Below are 15,505 nucleotides of genomic sequence, written 5' to 3'. Positions count from 1 at the left end.
CTATTTCAACCCGTGAGTCAAGAGGTAGTGGTATTAAATCTTGATGATATTAAAATTGCCACGGACTTTTAGAATAAAGAATAAATGGCGACAAGTTCAATTCATGTGATACTATTTAACACAGGGGTACTTTATAAGTCGAGGGATGAGAATACCATAAGAGCTTTACCTGCGTTGTTCGCGATTCTAACACATAACAATTTAAAAGTCAAATGATTTACCTTATTACTGTAATACCGCCAGCGTAAACTCGAATGTAAGTGAACGTAGATTGTTGTCAGAGAGAAATTCACGCTATTGCAAACCGCTAAAACGGACTGATAGTCTAGACGTGTCTTCAAAGATTTGCATAATTTGACAATGATCGTAATACAAGTCTCCATTAAATGAAGATGTCCAGCTGAAGACATTGGACCTCTGTAACATCAGTTCAAGAAAGATTTTTATTGGATTGATCTTCTTCAATGGTGATTAGCGGGAAGCTGGTGAATGCCGTCTGCATCCTGTGGTCCGGTGGTCTGTCAAAGTTAAATCTATCAAGCATTTTGACAAAATTATGCCCCTTTTACATCTTAGAATTTACGTTAAAGTTGGCGTACCATCTTAAATATTTTCAAAGTCCATTGACATCTGGCTTTGAAACTTCGCACGCTTGTTTACTATCATGCCCCAACCTGTATGAAGGAGGAGGTTACTCTATCAAGCATTTTGACAAAATTATGCCCCTTTTCCACTTAGAATTTACGTTAAAGTGTGCGTACCACCTCAAATATTTTAAAAGTCCATTGACATCTGGCTTTAAACTTTTGTACGCTCGTTCACCATCATGCCCCCAAACTGTACACAGGAGGAGGTAACTCTATCAAGCATTTTGACAAAATTATGCCCATTTTACAACTTAGAATTTACGTTAAAGTTTGCGTACCATCTCAAATATTTTCAAAGGCCATGAACATCCGGCTTTGAAACTTTGCACGCTTGTTCACTATCATGCCCCCAACCTGTATGCAGGAGGAGGTAACTCTATCAAACATTTTGACAAAATTATGCCCCTTTTCCACTTAGAATTTACGTTAAAGTTTGCGTACCACCTCAAATATTTTCAAAGTCCATAGACAACTGGCTTTGAAACTTCGCACTCTTGTTCACCATCATGCCCCAAACCTGTACACAGGTGGAGGTCACTGGGTCAAGCATTTTGACAGAATAATGCCCCTTTTTCTACTTAGAATTTACATTTAAGTTTGCGTACCACCTCAAATAATTTCCTATTCAATTCATGTAAATATCTCAGCACATCATGTATTGCATTGAAATCTAATCTAACAGTGATCCATGCATGTTTCGCCAAAACTTTTCAATCCATACACCGAAAAGCGGCGTAATAGTTGAGAGCGCTGTCTCTGTTACAGGTCTTGTTAATGATATTTCTACTAGCGTATTTTCACATTCTATTTTAATGGAATCTCTTTTCATTATTTTCCTTATTATTTTGTTTTCCGTCAACGCCGTCACATATCTTCTGTAAGATGTATTTGAAATATTCATGAACACATACGGTTAAGAAACTTGCTAGAGAGATATTTTATTGTGGAAAATGTGTTGAAATTTAATATTAATGTAAAAAAGTAACGAAAAAGGTTTTGGAAAGACAATAAAAAAAAACATTTGCAATATGTTTGTGTAATTGACGTGATTAACACAAATGTGTTTAATCACCCGTTTTTCTCTCAGAATATATCAATAATGAAATAAAATAACTATTAAATACAAATATACTCTGCATATAAAACGTCAGAATATCGTGTTTGGGGCTTTTATATAAACACTAGCTTTATTTTGCTGTTTCGATAACTAAAACGTGGAAAATAATTATTGATTGACTGTGAATCAGAATATTGTATCAATTGTTATGTCAGATTTTGAGATGTTGATGCATTTTAAACGCGTGAAGATAAGGTTGGATTTGACAGATTTATCTCCCTTGATTATGCAATGAACAGATTGGACTATTTTAACAAACAAAATATATAAACATTTCAATGGAACTATTTGAGGACTTCAATGCATTGTAGTTGTAGTGTTATATTCGTTTGGATATATTTTAAGAAAATTGTATCGTAATACGTTAAAAACACACACTTATTGCAAATATTTTCATGTGATTGAACAATCTGCATTAAACATTTTGGTAAAACACTTGTCTCTGTCTCTGCATGGTGTAAATTATCAAAGGCTAAAAAAATACTATTGATGTTCATATTTTAACTTAAAAACTGCACTAAAATGCGCTGGCTGTGTGGCTCAAACCACTGTCCAGAGGTATATTAGCCCAATGTACCGGGTGTGTGGCTCGAACCACTGACCACAGGTATAATTGCCCAATAAGGCTGTGTGGCTCGAACCACTGACCACCAGTTTATTAGCTTTATGCGCCGGTTGTGTGCCTCGAACCACAGACAACCGGTTTATTAACCTAATGCGCCGGTTGTGTGGCTCGAACCACTGACAACCAGTTCATTAGCTTTATACGCCGGTTGTGTTGCTCGAACCACTGACAACCAGTTTATTAGCTTTATGCGCCGGTTGTGTTGCTCGAACCACTAACAACCAGTTTATTAGCCTAATGCGCCGGTTGTGTGGCTCGAACCACTGACCACCAGTTTATTAGCTTTATGCGCCGGTTGTGTTGCTCGAACCACTGACCAACGGTTTATTAGCTTTATGCGCCGGTTGTGTGGCTCGAACCACTGACCACCGGTTTATTAGCTTTATGCGCCGGTTGTGTGGCTCGAACCACTGACCACCAGTTTATTAGCTTTATGCGCCGGTTGTGTGGCTCGAACCACTGACCACCAGTTTATTAGCCTAATGCGCCGGTTGTGTGGCTCGAACCACTGACCACCAGTTTATTAGCCTAATGCGCCGGTTGTGTGGCTCGAACCACTGACCACCAGTTTATTAGCCCAATGCGCCGGTTGTGTGGCTCGAACCACTGACCACCAGTTTTTTTAGCTTTATGCGCCGGTTGTTTGGCTCGAACCACTGACCACCAGTTTATTAACCTAATGTGCCGGTTTTTCGCTCGAGCCACTGACCACCAGTTTATTAGCCTAATGCGCCGGTTGTGTGGCTCGAACCACTGACCACCAGTTTATTAGCTTTATGCGCCGGTTGTTTTGCTCGAGCCAGGGACCACCGGTTTATTAGCTTTATGCGCCGGTTGTGTTGCTCGAGCCTGGGACCACCGGTTTATTAGCTTTATGCGCCGGTTGTGTGGCTCGAACCACTGACCACCAGTTTATTAGCTTTATGCGCCGGTTGTGTTGCTCGAGCCTGGGACCACCGGTTTATTAGCTTTTTGCGCCGGTTGTTTGGGTCGAACCACTGACAACCAGTTTATTAGCTTTATGCGCCGGTTGTGTTGCTCGAGCCTGGGACCACCGGCTTATTAGCTTTTTGCGCCGGTTGTTTGGGTCGAACCACTGACAACCAGTTTATTAGCTTTATGCGCCGGTTGTGTTGCTTGACCCAGGGACCACCGGTTTATTAGCCAGTGCGCTGACTGTGTGGCTCGAACAACTGACCACCGGTTTATTAGCCCAATTCGCCAGATGTGAGGCTCGTACCAATGACCACCTGTTTATTAGCCTAATGCGCCGGCTGTGTGGCTCGAACCACTGACCACCGGTTTATTAGCCTAATGCGCCGGCTGTGTGGCTCGAACCACTGACCACCAGTTTATTAGCTTAATGCGCCGGCTGTGTTGCTCGAGCCACGGACCACCGGTTTATTAGCTTTATGCGCCGGTTGTGTTGCTCGACCCAATGACCACCGTATATTAGCTTAATGCGCCGGCTGTGTGGCTCGAACCGCTGACCACCGGTCTTTTAGCCTAATGCGCCGGCTGTGTTGCTCGCACAACTGACCACCAGTTTATTAGCCCAATTCGCCAGATGTGAGGCTCGTACCACTGACCACAGGTTTATTAGCCCAATGCGCCGGTTGTGTGGCTTGATCCACGGACCCTATTTACTGGTGGAACGGATGAAAATATATTTCTCCTTTGATATCATTGCAAAGCTTATTCTTTGATCAAACGACCGGGACTTTCAATGAAGGGAAGGGGTATCCGGAAAAGGCAATTGCCAGACTGACAAACCTAGAAGAATTATGGCTCGACAGTCTTCCTAATGCTACATTTGGGGAGGTGTTTCGAAACCTGACCAGCCTCAAAACACTCAAAATATCAGGGGTGAAAGTCGACCCATCATGGATATTGAATGAGTTTTGTTGTATCGGTATTATCAGAAAGAACTCTCTAACTAATCTCATCAATGTGAGGGACTGACTATCTCTAAATGTGGATTGAAAACGATTCATTCCGATGCCCTTTCGAGCTTTACATCCAGACTGAAACTGTTGGATTTTTCATATAATACCGAGCTCGGTATAAGGAATGTTACTACCAGTCTTATAAGCTTAAAAGGTGTTTTGGATGAGCTTATTATTGACAATTCAGTAAATACGTATTCTCTTAGCTGCGACCTCGAACTTTCTATAGAAAGAGCAGATTTATCTTGTAACAGATTTGACATGGAGTTTTACATATTCTACGCGCAATACATGAAAAACTTGACACGCCTCGATTTATCATACAATTTTTTCGATAAAGATTTCAGCTTTTGGAAGCACATAGGTAAACAAAAACATGCGTTTGGTGACAACGAGAAGACCAAATACAAACAGTACATGCATGATATGTTCTTTAGAGCCGAGAGCAGAATGACGGATGCTTTAAACTCTGTTTATAAGAGTCGCAATTTGCTCAGCAATGACGATCGTTGCCCCAAGAGTTCTTATCATGTTCCACCCGCTGCATGTACCGGACTTTTACCACCAAAAATGGAAGAAATCGACATAAACTACAGCAAATTGGCATTGCCTCTCTATGAGTTTTATGTTCACAAGAACAACAGTCTTAAAACTGTTAGGGCGGCAGGGTGCATGTTATACTGCTGGGAAGGACCAATTCATGGCGTAGAAATCATTGAAAATATCGATTTGAGCTTAAACTTTTGTGATCATGTCAAACTTGATTTTTTTAAGGGATTTAAAACTGCAAAGTACCTGAATTTATCGAATAATTTCATTTCCGTCTCAATTGCAAATAAAACGCTTTTTGAACACAATCATGAAATAGAAGTACTTGACCTTTCAAACAATAAGATATCTTTGATCAAACCCGGTTTGTTTAAAAATCAATTCAATTTGAAGTATTTGAGTCTTTGCAACAATAACATGATGGATTTTGAAATAAATATATCCCATCTAGCAAAACTTGAGTATTTAGGCCTCAGCAACAATCATATTCTTACATTATCAGAGGGCTTGTGGAAAGAGTATCTTCCTAATATCCTTAGCCGACAAGAAAATAAAACTCTAACAATAGATCTTAGACATAACCCGATTGAGTGTAAGTGTGAAAATCTAGACTTTCTGAAATGGATTCATTCCAATATGGACAACGGTTCCAAACTGTATGTACGTGTGTCGTATTGCATTAATACAATCCATTCTAAAGATAGTGTAAACATTACTGTGAAAAACCAGTTGAACACTCAGATAAAATATCTTGAAAAGGTTTGCGCATCATATACACATCTCATTATTGGTCTTAGTGTGGTTATTGCTAATGCTGTGAACATTATTGTTGCTGTCATTGTACATAGATTCAGATGGAGAATTCGATATTGGTTCTACGTGAGCTGGAACAAAGCGGAATCCAGAAAAGGTTATACGTCACTTGATCACCGCGGTCCTTTCATGTTCGGTTACAAGTACCATGTTTACGTTGCATCGTTTGAAGAAGACAAGGAGTTTCTTATGAATCATCTTGCCCCAAATCTTCGCAAAAAAGGCTACAAACTTTTCCTGCAAGATGATGATATCCTTCCTGGGCAAAACTTGTGCAATGTGATCGGAAACGCACTTCACGTCAGTCGAACGTTGCTTTGCGTAGTCTCTAGAAATAGCTGTCTTAGCACAGTGGAGTGGAAGGTCCTGATTCACATGGCACACGAAGAAAGGAACCAACGGGGAAAACGCATGTGCATGACTGTGGTTTTAAATACAACTAACTGGTCAGTGTCTTTGCCAAGGTCATTAAAGGAACTATGTGTTTCGGAGGTAATCGACTATCCTGAAAATGAAGACGATCAACCGGCATTCTGGAATGATTTGACGGTAAAGCTGGACGAGGTTGACAATACACCTGTTTATATGTAGAGACATATTTTTTGAACTTTGAATTTTTGAAGAGTTACTTGCCGTGAGGACTTAAAGCAAATAATTGTGTAATACTGATTATGTTTTGATTTGGAAAAAGTTAGCAAAAGTGTATATCAATATATATCCAATAATAGCTAGTTACCATTGGATCATCTCAATGTGCAAACTAGACTAAGGTCGACCTGTTGAAAACCATTCCAATTTGAATACAATTAGCTGCTAATATATATTATGCATTGCATTATTTCAACTGTGTATTTGTACATATTGTCTTTTTTGTTTTCTATATAAACGGTAAAAAGCGTATCCAAAAAAGTGAATAAAGTTACTTTAGATCTTTATATTGAAAATTATTGGCATTAAAATGGCCATTTGATCTTTTTATTATTGAGTGTTGATTATTGTTAATCCTCAATACAAGCATTTTTTTCTTCAGATTATGTGCAATGCATATATAAAAAATGTTCGTGACCGCAATAAGCATTTTTAATAGATTTTGAAAGAGCAAAAATTCTAGCTTCATTTTTATTGAGTTAATTTCAGCGGCAACAAATGGGTAGTTTCTAAAACATAAATTTGAACGGTTTAAGTTTAAATGTATAATTTGGCTCTGTGTGGTATCATTTGGTTATTTATGATCTCATTTCTTAACCGTCACGAAATATACTAGTGCATGACTAGTGTATGTCATATTAATGTAATTGTCCTCTGAAAATTAATGTGTTTATGGTTGATGGGGTAGTATTTCGAATTTGTCCGTAGTATGTCTGCAGTTTCATTGTCACTTATCATTTACCTGGATGACTAAGTGCGTAATCCTGGCAATTTAGGAGGCAATGATGATATATATGCTATATAAAATAACTGCACTGTCCCCAGTTGATAGTTTCTACTATTTCAACCCGTGAGTCAAGAGGTAGTGGTATTAAATCTTGATGATATTAAAATTGCCACGGACTTTTAGAATAAAGAATAAATGGCGACAAGTTCAATTCATGTGATACTATTTAACACAGGGGTACTTTATAAATCGAGGGATGAGAATACCATAAGAGCTTTACCTGCGTTGTTCGCGATTCTAACACATAACAATTTAAAAGTCAAATGATTTACCTTATTACTGTAATACCGCCAGCGTAAACTCGAATGTAAGTGAACGTAGATTGTTGTCAGAGAGAAATTCACGCTATTGCAAACCGCTAAAACGGACTGATAGTCTAGACGTGTCTTCAAAGATTTGCATAATTTGACAATGATCGTAATACAAGTCTCCATTAAATGAAGATGTCCAGCTGAAGACATTGGACCTCTGTAACATCAGTTCAAGAAAGATTTTTATTGGATTGATCTTCTTCAATGTTGATTAGCGGAAAGCTAGTGAATGCCGTCTGCATCCTGTGGTCCGGCGGTCTGTCAAAGTTAAATCTATCAAGCATTTTGACAAAATTATGCCCCTTTTACATCTTAGAATTTACGTTAAAGTTGGCGTACCATCTTAAATATTTTCAAAGTCCATTGACATCTGGCTTTAAACCTTTGTACGCTTGTTCACCATCATGTCCCCATCCTATACACAGGAGGAGGTAACTCTATCAAGCATTTTGATAAAATTATGCCCCTTTTTCTTCTTAGAATTTACGTTTAAGTTTGCGTACCACTTCAAATATTTTGAAAGTCCATTGAAATCTGGCATAAAAACTTTGCATGCTCGTTCACCATCATGCCCCCAAACTGTACACAGGAGGAGGTAACTCTATCAAGCATTTTGACAAAATTATGCCCATTTTACAACTTAGAATTTACGTTAAAGTTTGCGTACCATCTCAAATATTTTCAAAGGCCATGAACATCTGGCTTTGAAACTTTGCACGCTTGTTCACTATCATGCCCCCAACCTGTATGCAGGAGGAGGTAACTCCATCAAACATTTTGACAAAATTATGCCCCTTTTCCACTTAGAATTTACATTAAAGTTTGCGTACCACCTCAAATATTTTCAAAGTCCATAGGCAACTGGCTTTGAAACTTCCCACTCTTGTTCACCATCATGCCCCAAACCTGTACACAGGTGGAGGTCACTGTGTCAAGCATTTTGACAGAATAATGCCCCTTTTTCTACTTAGAATTTACATTTAAGTTTGCGTACCACCTCAAATAATTTCTTATTCAATTAATGTAAATATCTCAGCACATCATGTATTGCATTGAAATCTAATCTAACAGTGATCCATGCATGTTTCGCCAAAACTTTTCAATCCATACACAGAAAAGCGGCGTAATAGTTGAGCGCGCTGTCTCTGTTACAGGTCTTGTTAATGATATTTCTACTAGCGTATTTTCACATTCTATTTTAATGGAATCTCTTTTCATTATGTTCCTTATTCTTTTGTTTTCCGTCAACGCCGTCACATATCTTCTGTAAGATGTATTTGAAATATTCATGAACACATACGGTTAAGAAACTTGCTAGAGAGATATTTTATTGTGGAAAATGTGTTGAAATTTAATATTAATGTAAAAAAATAACGAAAAAGGTTTTGAAAAGACAATAAAAAAAAAAACATTTGCAATATTTTTGTGTAATTGACGTGATTAACACAAATGTGTTTAATCACCCGTTTTTCTCTCAGAATATATCAATAATGAAATAAAATAACTATTAAATACAAATATACTCTGCATATAAAACATCAGAAGATCGTGTTTGGGGCTTTCATATACACACTAGCTTTATTTTGCTGTTTCGATAACTAAAACGTGGAAAATAATTATTGATTGACTGTGAATCAGAATATTGTATCAATTGTTATGTCAGATTTTGAGATGTTGATGCATTTTAAACGCGTGAAGATAAGGTTAAATTTGACAGATTTATCTCCCTTGATTATGCAATGAACAGATTGGACTATTTTAACAAACATAATATATAAACATTTCAATGGAACTATTTGAGGACTTCAATGCATTGTAGTTGTAGTGTTATATTCGTATTTGGATATTTTTTAAGAAAATTGTATCGTAATACGTTAAAAACACACACTTATTGCAAATATTTTCATGTGATTGAACAATCTGCATTAAACATTTTGGTAAAACACTTGTCTCTGTCTCTACATGGTGTAAATTATCAAAGGCTAACAAAATACTAATGATGTTCATATTTTAACTTAAAAACTGCACTAAAATGCGCTGGCTGTGTGACACAAACCACTGTCCAGAGGTATATTAGCCCAATGTACCGGGTGTGTGGCTCGAACCAATGACCACAGGTATAATTGCCCAATAAGGCTGTGTGGCTCGAACCACTGACCACCAGTTTATTAGCTTTATGCGCCGGTTGTGTGACTCGAACCACAGACAACCGGTTTATTAACCTAATGCGCCGGTTGTGTGGCTCGAACCACTGACCACCAGTTCATTAGCTTTATGCGCCGGTTGTGTTGCTCGAACCACTAACAACCAGTTTATTAGCTTAATGCGCCGGTTGTGTGGCTCGAACCACTGACCACCAGTTTATTAGCTTAATGCGCCGGTTGTGTGGCTCGAACCACTGACCACCAGTTTATTAGCTTAATGCGCCGTTGTGTGGCTCGAACCACTGACAACCAGTTTATTAGCCTAATGCGCCGGTTGTGTGGCTCGAACCACTGACCACCAGTTTATTAGCCTAATGCGCCGGTTGTGTGGCTCGAACCACTGACCACCAGTTTATTAGCTTTATGCGCCGGTTGTGTGGCTCGAACCACTGACCACCAGTTTATTAGCCTAATGCGCCGGTTGTTTGGCTCGAACCACTGACCACCAGTTTATTAACCTTATGTGCCGGTTTTTCGCTCGAACCACTGACCACCAGTTTATTAGCCTAATGCGCGCCGGTTGTGTGGCTCGAACCACTGAACACCAGTTTATTAGCTTTATGCGCCGGTTGTTTTGCTCGAGCCAGGGACCATCGGTTTATTAGCTTTATGCGCCGGTTGTGTTGCTCGAGCCTGGGACCACCAGTTTATTAGCTTTATGCGCCGGTTGTGTTGCTCGAGCCTGGGACCACCGGTTTATTAGCCAGTGCGCTGACTGTGTGGCTCGAACCACTGACCACCAGTTTATTAGCTTTATGCGCCGGTTGTGTTGCTCGAGCCTGGGACCACCGGTTTATTAGCTTTATGCGCCGGTTAATTGGGTCGAACCACTGAACACCAGTTAATTAGCTTTATGCGCCGGTTGTGTGGCTCGAACCACTGACAACCAGTTTATTAGCTTAATGCGCCGGTTGTGTGGCTCGAACCACTGACAACCAGTTTATTAGCTTTATGCGCCGGTTGTGTTGCTCGAGCCAGGGACCACCGGTTTATTATCCAGTGCGCTGACTGTGTGGCTCGAACAACTGACCACCGGTTTATTAGCCCAATTCGCCAGATGTGAGGCTCGTACCACTGACCACCAGTTTATTAACCTAATGCACCGGCTGTGTAGCTCGAACCACTGACCACCGGTTTATTTGCCCAATTCGCCAGATGTTAGGCTCGTACCAATGACCACCAGTTTATTAACCTAATGCGCCGGCTGTGTGGCTCGAATCACTGACCACCGATTTATTAGCCCAATGCGCCGCCTGTGTGGCTCGAACCACTGACCACCAGTTTATTAGCTGTATGCGCCGACTGTGTTGCTCGAGCCAGGGACCAACCGATTTATTAGCTTTATGCGCTGGTTGTGTGGCTCGAACCACTGACCACCAGTTTATTAACTTAATGCGCCGGTTGTGTTGCTCGAGCCAGGGATCACCGATTTATTAGCCCAATGCGCCGTCTGTGTGGCTCGAACCACTGACCACCAGTTTATTAGCTGTATGCGCCGACTGTGTTGCTCGAGCCAGGGACCAACCGATTTATTAGCTTTATGCGCTGGTTGTGTGGCTCGAACCGCTGACCACCGGTCTTTTAGCCTAATGCGCCGGCTGTGTTGCTCGAACAACTGACCACCAGTTTATTAGCCCAATTCGCCAGATGTGAGGCTCGTGCCACTGACCACAGGTTTATAAGCCCAATGCGCCGGTTGTGTGGCTTGATCCACGGACCCTATTTACTGGTGGAACGGATGAAAATATATTTCTCCTTTGATATCATTGCAAAGCTTATTTTTTGATCAAACGACCGGGACTTCCAATGAAGGGAAGGGGTATCGGGAAAAGGCAATTGCCAGACTGACAAACCTAGAAGAATTATGGCTCGACAGTCTTCCTAATGCTACATTTGGGGAGGTGTTTCGAAACCTGACCAGCCTCAAAACACACAAAATATCAGGGGTGAAAGTCGACCCAACATGGATATTGAATGAGTTTTGTTGTATCGGTATTATCAGAAAGAACTCTCTAACTAATCTCATCAATGTGAGGGACTGACTATCTCTAAATGTGGATTGAAAACGATTCATTCCGATGCCTTTTCGAGCTTTACATCCAGACTGAAACTGTTGGATTTTTCATATAAAACCGAGCTCGGTATAAGGAATGTTACAACCAGTCTTAAAAGCTTAAAAGGTGTTTTGGATGAGCTTATTATTGACAATTCAGTAAATACGTATTCTCTTAGCTGCGACCTCAAACTTACAGAAGAAATGGCGGAAATCTGGCTCACTTGAATCTGAAGAAAATATCAACTGCGACTCAACAAATTCAAATCAATACATGAAAAAGTTTTTCAAATACTACCATCTGTTGAACGTGCAGATGTAACATGTAGCAGATTTGACATGAGGTTTTACATATTCTACGTGCAACATATAAAAAACGACATAAGCTACGGCAAATTGGCATTGCCTATCTATGAGTTTTATGTTCACAAGAACAACAGTCTTAAAACTGTTAGGGCGGCAGGGTGCATGTTATACTGCTGGGAAGGACCAGTTCATGGCTTAGAAATTATTGAAAATATCGATTTGAGCTTAAACTATTGTGATCATATAAAACTTCATTTTTTCACGGGATTTAAAACTGTAAAGAACCTGAATTTATCGAATAATTTCATTTCCGTCTCAATTGCAAAGAAACCGCTGTTTGAACACAATCATGAACTAGAAGTACTTGGCCTTTCAAAAAATAAGATATCACTGATAAAACCCGATTTGTTTAAAAATAAAATTAATTTGCAGTATTTGAATCTATGTAACAATACCATGATGGATTTTGAAATAAATTTATCCGATCTAACTCATCTTCAGTATTTAGGCCTAAGCCTCAATCAGATTCAAACATTATCAGAGGGCTTGTCGAAAGAGTATCTTCCTTATAAATATCCTTAATCAACAAGAAAAGAAAGCGCTAATCATAGATCTTAGACTAACCCGATTGAGTGTAAGTCTGAAAATTTAGACTATCTGAAATGGATTCATTCCAATATGGAAAACGGTTCCAAATTGTACTTGTACTTGTGTCGTATTGCATTAATACAATCCACTATAAAGTCAGTGTTAACATTTCTGAGAAAAACCAGCTGAACACTCAGATAGAATATCTTGAACAGGTCTGCGCATCATATACACACCCCATTATTGGTCTTAGTGTGGTTATTGCTATTGCGGTGAACATTATTGTTGCTGTTATAGTACATAGAAACAGATGGAAAATACGATATTGGTTCTACGTGAGCTGGAAGAAATTTGAATCCAGGAAAAGTTTACACGTCACTTGATCACCGCGGTCCTTTCATGTTCGGATACAAGTACCATATTTACGTTGCATCGTTTGAAGAAGACAAGAAGTTTCTAATGGAACATCTGGCCCCAAATCTTCGCAAAAAAGGCGACAAAGTTTTCCTGCAAGATGATGATATCCTTCCTGCGCAAAACTTGTGCAATGTGATCGGAAACGCACTTCACGTCAGTCGAACGTTGCTTTGCATAGTCTCTAGAAATTGTTGTCTTAGCACAGAGTGAAAGGTCCTGATTCACATGGCACACGAAGAAATGAACCAACGGGACAAACGCATGTGCATAACTGTGGTTTTAAATACAACCAATTGATCTGTGTCTTTGCCAAGGTCATAAAAGAATCTGTGAGTGTCGGAGGTAATCGACTATCCCGAAAATGAAGACGAACAACCGGCATTCTGGAATGATTTGACGGTAAAGCTGGACGAAGTTGACAGTACACCTGTTTATATGTAGAGACATATTTTTGAAAAGAGTTACTTGCCGTTTTGACTTTAACAATATTGAACAATTTTTATACAATTAACAAAATATAGGGCTGAATATAGCATCCTTACATAACTAAGCTTTCAGTCCTTTGACTTTATGAAGATTTTGCTAATTCATGTTACATTTGTATTTTAAAAACCTTTTTTTGGCTAAATCTTTTTTGACTCACTCGGATTGTTTTGGCATGTCACTTCATCTTCTTCAAATATTTGACATTTTCAAATCATTTGAAAGAAAAGGTAAGCTAATACATGTCGCTTTTATTTGTAATAATGTTTATTTGTTCCCAGTTTTAGTACAATTATTTTATTATGAAACTCTATAATCACACAGTTTTAAACCTTTTTTTATAAGGCAGACTGTGTTTGATGTTCATAGTTTCAAACAACGACTGCATCGTATCGTTGAAAATGTTTTGCATTAGGTAATCTGAATTGTATTCCTCCGTCTGCAGATATAGTTGGGATCTCTTATCATAGAAGAACTTGGGATTTACCTATAAGTTTTTATTATTTGTTTTATTGTTTAGTTTCCTCAAGTTTATACATACTTTGATAAGATTTACCTTTTGTGTTTATCTTTATTTAGGATTGTTGGGATAAGAGTGTGGTTTGTGCATTTAAACTGGTTTTAATCCCTAATAAATGTTGTTTTTACTGACCATTCTAATTCGGTACCTAACAATCCTTGATAAACATAACTAGTTTTTTTTTTATATATATAGTATGTATGCACTATGCTGCTTGAGTTTTGTGCTTTTCTTCATTTTTTATTGTTTGTGATTTTATGTTCTATGTCTTTGGCGTTTACCCACTTTATGTTTAAAGTTTTTGCTACTGAGCTTGTTTCTGAAGCTTTTCACATAAATATTAAAGCAAATACTTGCTTTGTATAAATTGGTTTGCAGTCAATTGTGTAACTACTTACCAGGTAATCATTTCAATGTGCAAACTAGTCTAAGGTCAACCTGTTGAAAACTATTCGAATCTTAATACAATATGCTGCTAATATATACTATGAATTACATTAATTGAACTGTGTACCTGTACATATTGTCTATTTTGTTTGCTATATAAACGGTATAAAGCTTATACAAAACTTGTTGAAAAAAATGAATAAAGGAAAACTTTTGGCATTAAAATGACCGTTGGATCATTTTGTTATTTAGTGTTGATTATTTTAAATCCTCAATACAAGCGGTTTTTTCTTCAGATTATGTACAATGCATATATAACAAATGTTCGTGACCGTAATAAGCATTTTTTTAGTAAATTTTAAAAGAGCGATCAATCTAGCTTCATTTTTATCGGGCAAATTTCAGCGGCAACAAATGGGTAGTTTCAAAAACATTTATTTGTACGGTTTAAGTTTTAAGGTTTTATTTAGATATTTATGGTATCATTTGGTTATTTATGATCTCATTTTCTTAACCGTCACGAAATCTACTAGTACAAGACACGTGTATGTCATATTAATGTAATTGTCCTCTGATAATTAATGAGTTGATGTTGGATGAAGTAGTATTTCGAATTTGTCCATAGTATGTCTGCAGTTCCATTGTCACTTATCATAAATCCCAAATTAGGAACCAATGATGATATGTATGCTATATAAAATAACTGCTCTGTCCCAAGTTGATAGTTTCTACTAATTCCACCCGTGAGTCAAAGGAAGTGGTATTTAATCTTGATGATAAGATAATTGCCATGGACTTTTAAGATAAAGAGTAAATGGTGACAAGAGCCATTCATGTGAATTCATGTGATACTATTTTATACAGGGGTACTTTTAAAGACGACGGATGAGAATACCATAAGAGCTTAACCTGAGATTTTAACACATAACAATTTAAAAGTCAAATGGTTGTAACTGTTCTCTGAGATAAATTCACGTTATCCCAAACAACATTCCGATAAAACAGACAATCTAAATAATAGATAATCTAAACATGTCTTCAAAAAGTTTGCATCAGTTTACAATGAAACAAAAGACTCCATTCACTTAATTTGCTCAGTTGAAG

General features: G+C 38.3%; 1 protein-coding gene and 1 pseudogene across 1 annotated transcript; both read left to right on the top strand.

Annotated features, from left to right (window-relative positions):
- Window positions 1–464: 464 nt before the first annotated feature.
- On the top strand, window positions 465–6,288 carry LOC128213586 (toll-like receptor 4; annotated as a pseudogene).
- Window positions 6,289–9,550: 3,262 nt separating this feature from the next.
- Window positions 9,551–13,221, top strand: LOC128213580 (toll-like receptor 4). Its single transcript, XM_052919450.1, has 5 exons — window positions 9,551–9,560; window positions 11,460–11,639; window positions 12,017–12,241; window positions 12,751–12,960; window positions 13,088–13,221. The coding sequence occupies exons 1-5, from the start codon at window positions 9,551–9,553 to the stop codon at window positions 13,219–13,221; spliced, it is 759 nt and encodes a 252-aa protein (XP_052775410.1).
- Window positions 13,222–15,505: the final 2,284 nt, after the last annotated feature.

Source organism: Mya arenaria, chromosome 2 (assembly GCF_026914265.1).
Source record: "Mya arenaria isolate MELC-2E11 chromosome 2, ASM2691426v1".
Taxonomy (NCBI): domain Eukaryota; kingdom Metazoa; phylum Mollusca; class Bivalvia; order Myida; family Myidae; genus Mya; species Mya arenaria.
Note: the sequence above shows the minus strand (reverse complement) of the source record. Positions and strands in the feature narration are given on the sequence as shown.

Coding starts and splice junctions, on each gene's coding strand:
- LOC128213580 (XM_052919450.1), top strand. Junction 11,640..12,016: donor GAATGAGTTTTGTTGTATCG/GTATTATCAGAA, acceptor TTGAACGTGCAG/ATGTAACATGTAGCAGATTT. Junction 12,242..12,750: donor CGATTTGAGCTTAAACTATT/GTGATCATATAA, acceptor TCCACTATAAAG/TCAGTGTTAACATTTCTGAG.